The sequence below is a fragment of the Penaeus vannamei genome, chromosome 40 (genome assembly GCF_042767895.1).
Source record: "Penaeus vannamei isolate JL-2024 chromosome 40, ASM4276789v1, whole genome shotgun sequence".
NCBI classification, from domain to species: Eukaryota; Metazoa; Arthropoda; class Malacostraca; order Decapoda; family Penaeidae; genus Penaeus; species Penaeus vannamei.
Window position 1 is genome coordinate 2,399,485 of NC_091588.1, and position 13,971 is coordinate 2,413,455.

Genomic DNA, 13,971 nt, shown 5'->3' on the forward strand with positions numbered 1-13,971 from the left:
TACTAGGCTTACCTGACATCACCTGTATATATGCAAGTACAGTATTGAGGTTCAATACTTATTGACATACTTTGCTCTTTTACTTTTTAATCTTCTTTTTCTTTCTGTATTTTATTTTTCATCCGTTATATCCCCCTCCCCCTTTTTTCTTATCTAATTTCTCTTATGTCTTTATTATCTCTATTCACTCATATTAACTTTTTTTTTTTTTTTTTTTTTTTTTTTTTTTTTTTTTTACTCTTCATCCTCCCTTTCAGTGCGGTGGAGGTCGGCACAGACATGCTGGAATTGGACTGCCAGCTAACCCTAGATGGCCAGGTAGTGGTGTCACACGACTCCATCCTCGACGTCCGCACAGAATCAAAAGGGGCCATTTCAGAGTACAAATACGAGGAGCTCCCCCTCATCCGCGAGCAGGTGCCCATCGACTTCATGCCCGGAACAACCTTCAGTGGCAAGAGCGATGACCGGAGGTTCCCCTTGCTTGAGGAGACGTTCCAGCTTTTCCCCAACCTGCCCATCAATATCGACATCAAGACCAACAACAATGAACTCATCTCTAAAGTGAGTGGGTGGAGGGGAGAGGGAGGGGAAGAGGGGAGAGGGCCACCTCCTTCCCACTCCTCCTGTCTCATTGGGAATGAGAGAAATGGAATGTTTGGGATGGAATGAATGGGAGTAATGAGGGAGGGAGTGAGAAGAGGAAGGGAGAGGGCCTGTGTAGAGTGAGGATGTGTGAATAAGAGAGAGGGAATGTTTGAGAGAAGGAGGATTGGAGGGGGAGAATGAGGATGGGAAGGAGGGAGTGAATGGGAGAGATAGAAAGAGTGAGAGGTATGAGGTACTAAAGAAAGGGAGGAAGGAGGGGAGGGAGGGAATGAGACAGGGAGTGAGGGGGAAAGAAAGAAGAGATAAACAGCTAGATGGATAGATAGATAAAGAGAGAGACAGACAGATAGATAGATAAAGAGATAGGAAGAGAATATTCACTACCATTTCTATAGCTAACTATTATTGTTATCTGTGAAATGTCATCTATAAAGATTGAAACTTAACCCTAACATCAATGTAATGACCTTTTCTCTTATGGAAATAAAAATAATAACCATCTGTTCACCGCCAAATCCATGTCCGCAGGTAAGCAACCTAGTGAAGAAATACAACCGAGAACACATCACAGTCTGGGGGAACATGAAGGATGAAGTAACACAAAAGTGCTATAAGGAGGTAAGTTTGCAATAGTGGGATATATTTTTAAGTTTGTTAGTGCATTGGATATTGTTGTTCTTTTTTCTTATTTGGATTTTTTCTCTCTCTCTCTTTTTCTTTTTCTTTTTTTAGGCTTACAGTTACATACAGTTTTTTTTTTTTTGTTAGATTTTTAGAACTTTTGATAGCTAGTGAGTTAGCTAAATTTTTTTGTTTGTGCATCCTTATAGTTGAAAAGTAATGTTGAGAGTTATATATGGTAGAGTGAGTATGGAGTTATGAGAATAACACGGTTAAAAAAAATATGAAGTTAAACCTCCCTGTGAGTAATTTATTCATTACATGCTACAGTTTGTTTAAATTTTTTGACTGAGCTCATGAAATCCCAGTACTATATTAGCTTATTATCTCACACTCTCACTCTCACTCTTAATCTCACATACGCATAAGAACACACACACAAGGAAATATTTTTCTATCTGATCTTACTTATCAGCATCAAGTCATAATCAAAAGTGATGATTAGCTGCGAGAAGAGGAGCAGCTGTAGTCCTAGGGAGAGGAGAGACTCAGGTGATGATTGGGAAATGGCCGCTGGAAATGGTAAGCTCTCCTGCAAGCCACCAGTCGCCTTTTCCGTTTCTTCTTCCAGTGTCTAGCCTTCAGCTTTTCGCAGTATATTCCAGATTCGTATCACAGAACGATGCTTAGTTATAGAAGAAAAGGAGAAAAGGAGAAAAATTGACAAATATAGGGAGTTTCAAAAATGAGAGCATTGTTAATATGGAGCTCTTCTCTCTCTCCTTATTCACCCCTCCACTCAAGCCAAAGAAGCCTTGATTATGCTGTCACACTGTACTACAATATTAGTCTTGTAAAATTACCACACACATGCCCTATTCTAAGCACTAGGCGTGAAAAAACAAGTGCTGTGAACAATTACTATTAGTATTACTCCACAACCCCATCACAGGCACAGCTGATGCTCCTATGCCTGCAGAGGTTTTAATTTATGTTAATATATTTTTTGACCATGTGGACAGTGAGCTAAGGTGAATTTCAAGTAAAGTTTTAAATTTTTTACCATCACTAATGAATGTGCTTCTTAGTCGAACTCATATTCCAAGCATCTTTCTTAGAGTTGTTTATATGGGATAGTTAAAAATCCCAGGTGTAAACACAGCACTTTAGATCAGGTACAAACTGCTTTAGATTTTCTATTGGAGTCTTTCCTTGTTCTGATAATATGGTTCTGTAAGTGGTTTTCATTCTGTTCATTTTAAATGGTTCAAGATCCTTTTTTACCCTTTTTTTTCCTTTTTTTCCCCTTTCTTTTTCAATTTAAACAGTTATGTTTTATTTTTTATTTTTTTTGTATTACTCTTATTTTTTTACTAAGTCCATACTTTGGGCTAAGCTACACAAGTTTTATTTTATATTTATCTTATTTTTTCTTTTCTTTTCTTTACTGCATCTCTCCCTTTTTTTATTTTTTTGTAAGATATGCTTTTTTAGTTTTGGTAATAATTATTCCGCTGGAAGCTCACCTTTATGTCTCCCTTAGGCAGCGAGACTCACAACCCATCAGTCACAGCCTTGCAGTCAGGCAGAAACTATTAAAGCACAGTAGGTTCTCTGATTTACTCACATGTGCGTGATGGTTTGATGCTTGCCAAGTGTCATTGTCCGATTTCTTGGATTTTAGATTTTGATGTTTTGTTTTGATTGATTTTCTATTGATTATTTACTTTGTATTATTATTAATTGGTTTTGTTTCCTGCCTTTTTCCTCCATTTTTCATTGATTTGAAATTTCTTCTTCTTCTTAGTTATTTTCTTTGTAACGTTTCTTTGGGTATTTTTATTCCTCACATTTTCGTGGCTTTGCAGCATAATGTTTTCCGTGTCTGGTGGTGTGTCACGTAAAGGTCTCGTGTGGAATACAGTAATTTGCTAAGGTGTGTTTTTCAATTATTAAATAATCCACTAAGTTGATAGAGGTACAATAATTTGCAAAGATGTGAAGATGAAGAATGAAATATTACTTACCTGTGGTCACCTTTGAGTAGTGATTGGACACCTTAAAAAGGAGTTTGTACATTTATGTGAGAAAGGACTTTAAGGTAAGCAAAATTAGATTCTAAAGAACTGACCTGCTAAGGTGTCCTATGATTGCAATAGATAAACTGGATATGATTATGATCAGCAAGGGAATTTGGTCAGTTTTGTTAGTGCATGAGACAAGAAAAAGACAAAAGAACATGGAATTGCTAAACTGCCAAATTCTAAGATATTTTTCATACGTATATTCCAGGAAGATAAAGCTTGGTTGTGTTCCATTTTTGGAAGTCATTTGCCAATGAAGTTTACAAGGCTAAATAATTCTTCAAGACATTATTTGGCATTTCATCACTTTGACACACAGCTCGAGCAGGACGTTTCAGACATTTGAGTTGGCAGGAGGAAATGTAACATGACATTTATTTGATGGTTATTTATCATATTACATATTTTCTTTATTTGCTCTTTGCTATAGCACATCAAAAGTAAAGGTGTATTTTTATGTCAGTTGTTCAGTTCAATGCACTCTTAACCCTGAGGGATGTTATATGTACAAACAAAAATTGACCAAAGATTTGTGCTTTGATTTTTATTTGTAAAATTCCCTTATGCTGTAGAAAAAAAAAATAGTGTTTGCAAATGAGAATCTATTCCAACCCTTCATCCATGGAAATGAAATAGACATGTGAGTCGATTGGCACAGGTTTGATCATCCGCTAGACTTAGAACTGAGTTTACAGCATTTATGATTTCTTGAGGTGGTTAGGAGTGAAGTATTTGAAAGGAATTTTTAAAGTAAGAAACTGAAATAGTCTTACAAATAAGTCCTTTGCTCACCACCCATTTACCAGGCACATCAACTATATTGATTTAGTGTGGGCAGTTCCGCAACTTATAAATTATTAAAAAAGAAGTAAGCCCCTGACAAGTGGCAAAAATAAGAGGTAATTTGAAAAGATGGTTGGGGACAGCCCCTTGGTTCCCCCTACTGTTAGGCCCTGAACTAAATAAATATGTATACTTTTCCATATACATGTAACATGCACACCTCTGAGGAAGATAGATATTTCCTATTTATGATTATTATTATTACTTATTACTTACTCTTAGATGTAGAGGAAACATATCTTTTCAAAGCTGTAATTGTGCACACACACATGCCCACAGCACACGCACCTGCACATGCGCTCACACCTGCACATGCACACACATGGACACACACATGCACACAAAAGAAAGCAAAGGTAAAAAAGATAAAATCTTTTTCTTTTTAATCTTAATAGAAATATCCAGTGCTTTTTACCAGAATTATGTAATGCAATTTTACTTGGCATTATTATTATTATTTTTTTTTTTTCATAAGATAATTACTCTCCATTGGAAATCAATTGATACATGCATATGTGTATATAAATATATATATATATATATATATATATATATATATATATATATATATATATATATATATATTTCGGTATATCATATGCATATATTTAGGTATGTGTATTATGTATAGATATTCAAATATGTGGTGTGTGGCTTTTCAGATATTTTTTTCTTGTGGGTAAGTTTTTAAGAATAGGAATGCTGTCTGGAGTTTTGTTTTTGTGTTTTTGTTTCTTTTCATCTTCTACCTACCTCTTTCTCATCTTTTCTCTCTCCTACCTTTGTTTGATATTTTATCTTTTTTGTTCTCTGTCCATTCCCTTCTCTCCTATTCTTTATTTTGTCTTCACTTCCATCCCCTTTCTGCCCCTTTCTACCAACCCTCTTCCTTGCCCCCCTCCCCCATTCCGTTCGTCCTCTGTCTCCCTTTCTTTCACTTCCATCTTTACCTTTCCCTTCACTCTCTTCTTCCCCCCTCTGCCCCTCCTCTTTTTTCCCTTTCTCTATGACTTCCTTATAGCTCTTTCTCTCCCATTCCCTTTCTTTTCACTTCCATCACTTGCTTTGCTCTATCCCTCTTCCTTCCCTTTTTCTCGCGTTTCTTTCCTTTATTTTTCTTTTCTTTTTCCTTTCCTACCTTTCCTTCCTCTTCTTTTCTCTTCCTTTCCTAAACCCTTCCTTTCTTCCTCTTCCCTTCCACCCTCTTCCTTCCCATCCCGTTTCCTTCACTTCCTTTTGATCCCCTTCTTTCCCATCCTATCTCCTTCATTTCACTTTCAATGCCTTTCTTCCCTTTCTTCCCATTCCCTTTCTTATCCTTCCCTTTCCTTTCCTTTATCTCCCATCCAGTTCCTACCCCACCCCTTCCCTTCAACTTCCTCTCCCGCCGCTTTCCTTTCCCTTTGTTCCCCTTCCTCTTCCCCCGCTTTCCATGCGCTTTCTTCCCCGTCCGGCCCACCTCCCTTGCTCTCCCCATTTCTCCCATCCCATTTCTTACCTCCCTTCCCTTTCCTCCCCACTTATTCCTTCCCTTACCCTTTCCACCCCTCCCCTTCCTTTTCCTTCCCTCTCATCTATTTTCTCCTTCCCGATCCTTCTCTTCCCCCTATCCCCTTCATTCCACTTCCCTCTCATCTCCTTTCTGTTCTATCCCATTCTCTTCATTTCTCTTCCCCATCCTTCAAATTCCCTTCCAGCGCCTTCTTTCCCTCTTCTGCCATCCCCTCCCTACCCATCCACGCCTATCCCTTCTTCTGCCTTTAGACCCGTTCCCTTCATCTTCCAACGCCTCCGCACTTTGCATCGATCCATGTTTAAATCCACCTGTCTTCCTCCTCCCAGAACCCCAACATGTGCCTGCTGTTTAGTGCCCAGCGGGTGTGCCTGATGCTGCTCCAGTTGTACACAGGGCTCCTGCCATTCATGCCCCTCAAGGAGACACACCTCGAGGTTTTCATGCCAGTACAAATGATGAGGTGAGTATTGGAGGAGACATACGAGTGATAATGATTTATGATAATGTATAGTTTGTGTGTGAAAACATCATAGGTTCAGGGAGAGTGTCGTCTTCCAATGTCTCGGGTTGGGGGTGAACCTTGTCGAAGAGGTCCCACTGTAGATTTTTTCGGTAGGGGTAGTGAGCTTTTGGGTGTTTTAACTTTATTACAAAGGTCACTTCTGATTACCTAATCTCAACGGGTTGATTTGTGTTATTAGTGAACTGTTCAAGTAACTCAACTTTAAACACTTGACTTCGATGCACCCTTTTATGGCTCATAATGCTGCCTAAGGTTAAAAATCTGATAATCAATAGTTATCATATCATAAATGCTTGACAACCCTGAAATATTATAGACAAATGTTAATTTTTGATGACACATTACAAGAAAGATCATGTATATATTGTTTTCATGTATATATTGTTTTCATGTATATATGCGTATATATTATCTATATTGTATTATACATACATACATATGTATGTATATAAATTTATATTTAATGATGCATGTTCAGATTATCTGATTCACTTCTTTATTCCTCCTTAAGTTTTTAATCTTCATGGAATGATAAATCCGACTTCTTCCAAACAGGATATATAGCAAGAACTTTGGCGAGAAGTGGTGGTATTCGGTTATCGCTAAGATTGCCAACACTCTTCTTATCAGGCGATCTTTGTTTGAGCACCTATCGAAGCGAGGCATTCAGGTGAATATCATTCTCAATGATACAGTCATGTCGTTTCTAGTAGGTACAAGGGTCTTGTTATAGGTGTTGCACTGCAGTTTAAGTTCCATTGTCAGAGGTAATAGAGATTACTCTTTTGTGGGTATGTAAAGTGTTTACATTGTTTTCACTCTGTCCCTCAGTATCTCTTTCTTTCTTTCTGTCTTCTGTAATTATGTTGGTCTCCTTTTCCCTACCAACTTCTCACCATTACAGCTACCTCATATTATCCAAAAGTCAAATTATGAGACTATTTCATCCATAACACTTTCTGAGATCTTGATGGTTAGGTTTCTGACGGACATCTTGACCGCAGAGAAATTCATGGGAATGGAATCTGTACCATTATTTACATCTTCATATCTTTCACTTTTGGATCAAAAAGGCATGATACTACAATCTGACACAAATAAAAGGATAAAAGAAGGCTGGTTGACTTGAAATGTGCAGCACTCCTGGTTGGTCACATCATCCAGTCAGCAGACGGTGATCCAAGTCGAGACCTTACTTCCACACACATTATGCTTCATCTTTTCTCTCTCTCTCTCTCACTCTCTCTCTCTCACTCTCTCTCTCTCTCTCTCTCTCTCTCTCTCTCTCTCTCTCTCTCTCTCTCTCTCTCTCTCTCTCTCTCTCTCTCTCTCTCTCTCTCTCTCTCTTAGTTGCTTTATTATGGAACAATAGATTTAATTGATGACCAATTGTCAAAATGTCTTACCCTTAATCCCTTCCCCTTGTTTTCCCTTCCAGACCTACCTCTGGGTCATGAACTCAGAAGAAGATTTCCGCAGTGCCTTCGAAGCGGGAGCGACTGGTGTCATGACCGACTACCCAACCAAGCTGAGAGCCTTCCTCGACTCAAACCCACAGTACACGCAAGATCACAAACTCAGTTAAGTTCATCCGTCTGAAGGGGAGGAGAAAGAGGAGGACAGAGGTTCACACAAGCCGACCATTATTATCAACAGGGGAGGAAGGGGTTGATGTGCGGTGTCCTTGTGGCAAGCTCTCCCGACCCCCTTTGTGCAGTATAACAAGTGTCTGTTTGAAAAAAAGGAAAAAAAGATAGTCGCAGTGAAACCATTCAGGGTAAGAAAATGTGCACATAAACATTACGTGAAGAATGTATAAGACAATTACTCGCCCATCCCAACCCCAGTAATGTAAATAAGACATGAAACTTTCACTTGTCACAATTGGATCGAGAGATGGAGGTTGAAATTATAAGGTTGCTATTAAGGAGATTTGAGAAATGGTTGTTCTCTCTTTACTTAAATTGTTACTTTGACTATGGAGGTCTTTTGCTTTTGTTTTCTTTCTTTCTTTTTTTTTGCCCACAGTCTCAGGAAGGCTTTAGTTTCTCAAGCATTTACACGCTGTGCAATTTCTTCTGAGTTCTCTCTGTAAACTACTTTGTCTGCTGCATTTGTGCTTCATAATCATACACTTTAGGTAACTTAAAGTGGGAAATAGTAATTTGCAAGGCCAGATATTACAGAAGATCTGAAAGCAAATCATACCTACAATGACTATGGTATAATTCTACTTGACCTTTTATTTATTTTTATATATTTTTATATATATTTGCCAATGTAGACCCAATATATCATGTACAAGATCAACAGGTAGTCCCAAGAGTTCTACGGTTATTAACTAATGATGCTGGTAATGTTGCATAACAGCTTCAGCATCTTTTGAGAGCAAGAACAAGAAGAGAAGAAATTCACAATCAGGACCCGTACTCCTGAAGCAGCTGCTCAAACTAGCTTCCACCGAGAAGGTAACCAAGGTGCAAAAGATTGTTTAAGAGTTCTTTTCCTTATTAGACTGATGAAGAAAAGTAAACAAAAATAATGAAAAAAAGAGGGAAAAGAAGAAAATGCTTCTATTTGTTGAAGACTTTTTATTATTATTATTATTGATATAATTGATATTAGTTTTTGATTATGTATTTCTGTGTTTTATCAGTGTTATTACTTATTTAAAAAAAATTCTAGTGATGTTGGCCTTGTGATAACTTCACCATACGCTTTTATGAGGTGGGAGGAGCCTGCATGCATTTGCCCCCACTCGACGCAAACCACAAGATTGACAGTGCATTGAGGATGGCTTGCAACGAATGGTGGCTTTTTGTAGATAGAATTGTTGCAAGATCATGCCAAAAATTGCATAACTTGACTCTTACTCATAAGTACTTCTTACGTTTTTACCTCTTAGTTTTGAACCCAATAACTGTTTAATTAGGTATTTTGGCTTATTCTCCTGTGTATAATTTCATGCAAATGGAAGAAGTGGTAGAAGGCCTCTGACGCTATCATGTGGGGCCGTAGCCTTCTTCACGTAGCCACTTCTCTTCGACTTTTTTGCACTCTCTCTTTTGCTATTGCCATTTGGATCATCTGCTATTTGTTTCTGTTTCATATTGGTGCATCGGGTAGTGCAACTGATTAAAAAGAAAAAAAAAAATGCCTCATAGCATGTGCATTGCGTGTTACCAACATGCTCTCCATCATGTGATATGCATAGCAGTTATTGGGTTAAGGTTGATAAAAACAAAAATTATAGATACAGAGTGTCATAAACAGAAGATGAACTGTTACATGACGTTCACATGGTTTCCTCTAAAGGATTATAGAGCGATACATTGTAATTACATCTCTCTATATTACGTTTTATCAGGCTGTAAATTTTATTCTAACTTTTGTGCAATATTAATAGCATGTTCTATTTATTTCGCTCTTTTATTAGAAATTAACAAGAAATTTTAACTACAAAATTAACGATAGTAATGTAGGTAATGAATGTAACAGGACGAATAATGTAACTTTTTACAATTTTTTCATTATTGTTATCATTATGATGATAATTATTATGAATTCTTATAGTTATTTATTATTATTATCATTACAATAATAATTATTATTAATTATTATAATTATTTATTATTATTATCATTATGATAATAATAATTATTATTATTTCCATTATTATTACAATTGATGCTACTGGGGGCACCATACCAGGCAGGTTTACCCAGTTGTTATAGTGAATACGTATGTATATATAGATACACTCATGCACACACTCATGAATAGCAGCAAGGCATCATGCATATTGTACAGCAAGGCAGAGCACTGCATAGATACATACACACCAGTAATTGATTTACCGTGGTTATCATTTCTGTGCGAGTTTATGAAGCTGTAGTTCATAGTGTAAATGGATTTGTTAAGTTTGCGTTTTCATTAGGATATAGTAAATATCTGCGGCCAAACTACCCCAAAAGTATTAACGAGCACAATTCTTTGTCCTTCTGCGTCCGTTTCTTCTTTTCCTTCTTATACTCTGTTCTTTTTTGTTTTTCTTCTTTTACTACTTTTTCTTTGTCTTTTTCTTCATCTGTCTCTTCTCTTGTTTCCTCTTTGCTTCTTTTTTCAGTTTTCTTCTTTTTTCTTTTTCTTCTCCCCCTCCTCTCCTCCTCCTTATTTTTTCTCATCCTCCTCATTTTCCTCCTCCTCCTCTACATTTTTCTCCTCCACCCTGTCCTCCTCCTCCTTCCCCTCTTCTTCTTCTTCCTCCTTCCTCTTCCCTCCTTCCACCTTGTTTCTTCTGCTTTCAGACATCATTTACACTCATTCTCATTTTCCTTTTTCCGGATTATGAGTCAATTTTGCTATTGATATTTATAAGTCTTTATAAGTCACTTGTCAAAGAAGGGTAAAATGTATATTGAAAATGAGGCACATTGCTGGGGATATTAATTGAATTAAAGGCATTGATTGATCAATGTAGCATTCATGCACATGTGCTTACACACATATACATTCTATGGCATCATTCTCATTGCATGTGGACATTCATATTTAATACAAACAAGTCATATACACGTGATAGGTTTATATATGTAGATATGTATGAGTGCATAGTGTATATTGAATATATACATATTATAGATTTATATCTATTTGTCTGTCCATAATGAGTATGTTTCATTACATTATCAGAAGGAAATATGTTTGATATGAAGAGGAAAAAACAAACAAGAATTTTAATTTGCATGTTGATTTGCACGTCAACATGTTGTGTATGCGTACATTGGAAAACAGTACAGTTCATTTAGATTAGTTTTGTGTGTGTGCATGTGTTTTTTCGTATGTTTGCGTATGTATGCAGATGCATGTGTGTTTTTCTCTATCTTGTTTGTGCATTTACTATGTTTAACTTATCTTTGCATGGATGAGATGAGTGCTTTATTTCACATGACTGCGCACTTGCATTACGTATTTATGTAGTGTATTTAGAAGCCATATTTTTAGAGGTTATATATTTCTGTGCACTGAAATATAAATGAGGCTTATATTTATTCATTATTTATTTTTTATCATAATTGTTATACTATAAGGGAGCTTTTCATACGGGCACAAGGGAGTACCAGCTTTTGGTCTGGTGAACTATGGCATTTTAGTCTTCTTTTTTTCTTCTTACTTCAGCATTTTGTGCTTGTCAGTTGACATTATTTGTCTCCTGCGATTGTATAGGTTGTCTAGAAATTAATTTTAGTTTAAGGGACTTTCACTTGTCTGTGGGGTAATGTTTTGCCTTTTTTCTGTTTAATTGCCAGAAGTATGGTAAAGTGACATAGTACTAGTATTTAGTAAATATTTTTAAACTTTTTTTTTCTTTATTTGTTCATGAGTGATTAAAAAGGTTGTCTTATGCATAAAAGATGGATGGAAAAGGTTTAGTAAAATGTGAAAAAGAATGAAACATGACTGATTCAGTGAATTATTACTTTATGAACAAATTCTGACTTTATTCTGATTGTTAAAGAGTTCAAGCTTCCCTTTTTGTAGGAAGGGTTTGTATTAGACTTAGGTTAGATGTATCAAACAGAGGACCACTTCATTAAACTACTTGTAGCTTATTCCAAAGCGGTTACATGAACAAAGAAGCCCACTGTTTGCTTGTTAGTTATCTTATTTCTTTATTGGACTCGTGAAGACGTGTGCGCTCACACACACGCACATGGATACGCTCATGCATACGCGCACACACACACTCACACACCCGCGCACACACACACACACATACACACATGCGTGCACACACACACACACACACACATACACACACACACACACACACACACACACACACACACACACACACACACACACACACACACACACACACACACACACACTAACACACTAACACACTAACACACTAACACTAACACTAACACACATGTGGGTGTTTTAGTAGCTCTCTACTTTGAGTTCTTTGATTTTGCTTCGTAGAAATTGTTTGTAAAATCAAATAATGAACCAGAGTGTCTATATTTTATTTGAAATATGAAGATCTCAGCTTCAAAATGAAATACCTTTTGAGGGTAAACTGTTTGCACTTAGTGTGAAAGAATAGTTTATAAGTACATCTATGTAATTATGAAAGAGATCTGTAATTTGTTCGTTTTGTTTACTCTGTTCCGATATTCATAGGAGAAAAAAGAAATTTCTTTTCACTGTTTCCATTATGTCTAAAGATACTTTTTTTCTCCTTAAATTTTGCAATACTCAAGGAAAGTCATTTAGGAAAGTATTATTTGTATTTTGTTGAAGCTTGTATACTGTTGTATCTCAAATGGTATTTTTCCATGATAGGTTTTTAAATGCATTTAACTAGAATATTTATGCATTGAAAGAAGTATTCCATAACTTTTTTTCTGATTATTGCTCTTCTTAGCCAGAGAGAATGTAACTTATGGAATATTTTTTGTTTTTTAACAAATGATTGTACTTAAATTACTTATAATTCAGATTCTGCAGTCTTCTTTTTTCATGCCATGCCTACTTGTATAACATAAATTGTATAGATGTGAAAAGGATTGACAATGTGGAAATAACATCAAATGCTTCCAACTCAGAGCTACCTAACAATCAATAGGTTTCCACTCACACTAATACTAGATGGATTTAACACTTCAAGGTGAATCAGGTAATATATATTTCTTTTAACTTGTATCTGTGATTTGGAAGCTTACATTTTTTTCTCTGTTTTTGGTTTTTCTTGACTTTTTCTCCTTTTTCAGGAATGTGGTTAGATTAGAAAAGAATTTGTCTAAGAAAAAATGGTAAGGGCGGCATATTAGTAAGGATAATGATGGAGGTTAAGCTGGCTGGTCTATTGATTTTTGTACCATCCAGAGATAATGGCTCTTGGAAATATAATTTTTTGGAGGAAAAACGGCCCTTTGTCTTGAAATGTGGGATTGTTGAAAGAATTAACAGTGTTTAAAGTAAGACTTTTTTCAGGTGTGAAGTACACTGTTAGACCCACTCAGTATTCTTAACTTTAGCGATAAATCACGTTTTAGTATTGTGAAGAGTGACAGGAACATGAGTTTAGTAAAAGATGAAATGCTCCTGTTGTTCCTGAAAGAAAAATGAAGGAGAACTTGCATACAATTCCTAGTGCGTGCATGTTCCCCTTTTTCTTGCGAGGTGTTAGTATTGCTTTGATGCAAAGCAGCAGCCCAGATAGAAGAAAAAGGTTTTCATCTAGAATATTATTTTGTTTGATTTTCTTCAATTAGTTTTTTTGTATGGAATTCTGTAACAATGATTTCCCTTTTTCTTGAAATGAAAGAATCAGTTCAATTTGTCAAACTCATTTTGCCTCTGATGAAATGGTATTTTTTTGCAAACAGAATTTTGTGATTGTTAATAAATCATGGAACAGTGTCGGCCATTTGTACTGTGATGTTAAGGGCAAAGTAGTAAATGCTTTAGGAGATTAGTATGGGTTGTGTTCCACCTCACGGTTTCTCTTTTGCTGTACATGCACAGTATACCACATGGGAAATTGTATATGAAGATTTTGTGTACTAGTATGTATATATATATATATATATATATATATATATATATATATATATATATATATATATATATATATATATATATATATGTATGTATGTATGTATGTATGTATATTCGTTAATATTTATGTATATATATATATATATATATATATATATATATATATATATATATATATATATATATATATATATATTATATATATT

General features: G+C 35.9%; 1 protein-coding gene across 1 annotated transcript in view; it reads left to right on the plus strand.

The window, feature by feature from the left end:
• Positions 1-8,747, plus strand: part of LOC113818950 (lysophospholipase D GDPD1) — a 15,993-nt gene extending 7,246 nt beyond the window's left edge. Inside the window, exons 3-7 of the mRNA XM_027371170.2 lie at positions 258-564; positions 1,138-1,227; positions 6,000-6,133; positions 6,752-6,866; positions 7,635-8,747. Of these exons, the coding sequence (XP_027226971.1) occupies positions 258-564; positions 1,138-1,227; positions 6,000-6,133; positions 6,752-6,866; positions 7,635-7,781 (793 nt within the window). The 3' untranslated portion in view covers positions 7,782-8,747. The remainder of the gene's footprint in view (positions 1-257; positions 565-1,137; positions 1,228-5,999; positions 6,134-6,751; positions 6,867-7,634) is intronic.
• The last annotated feature ends 5,224 nt before the right edge of the window (positions 8,748-13,971 follow it).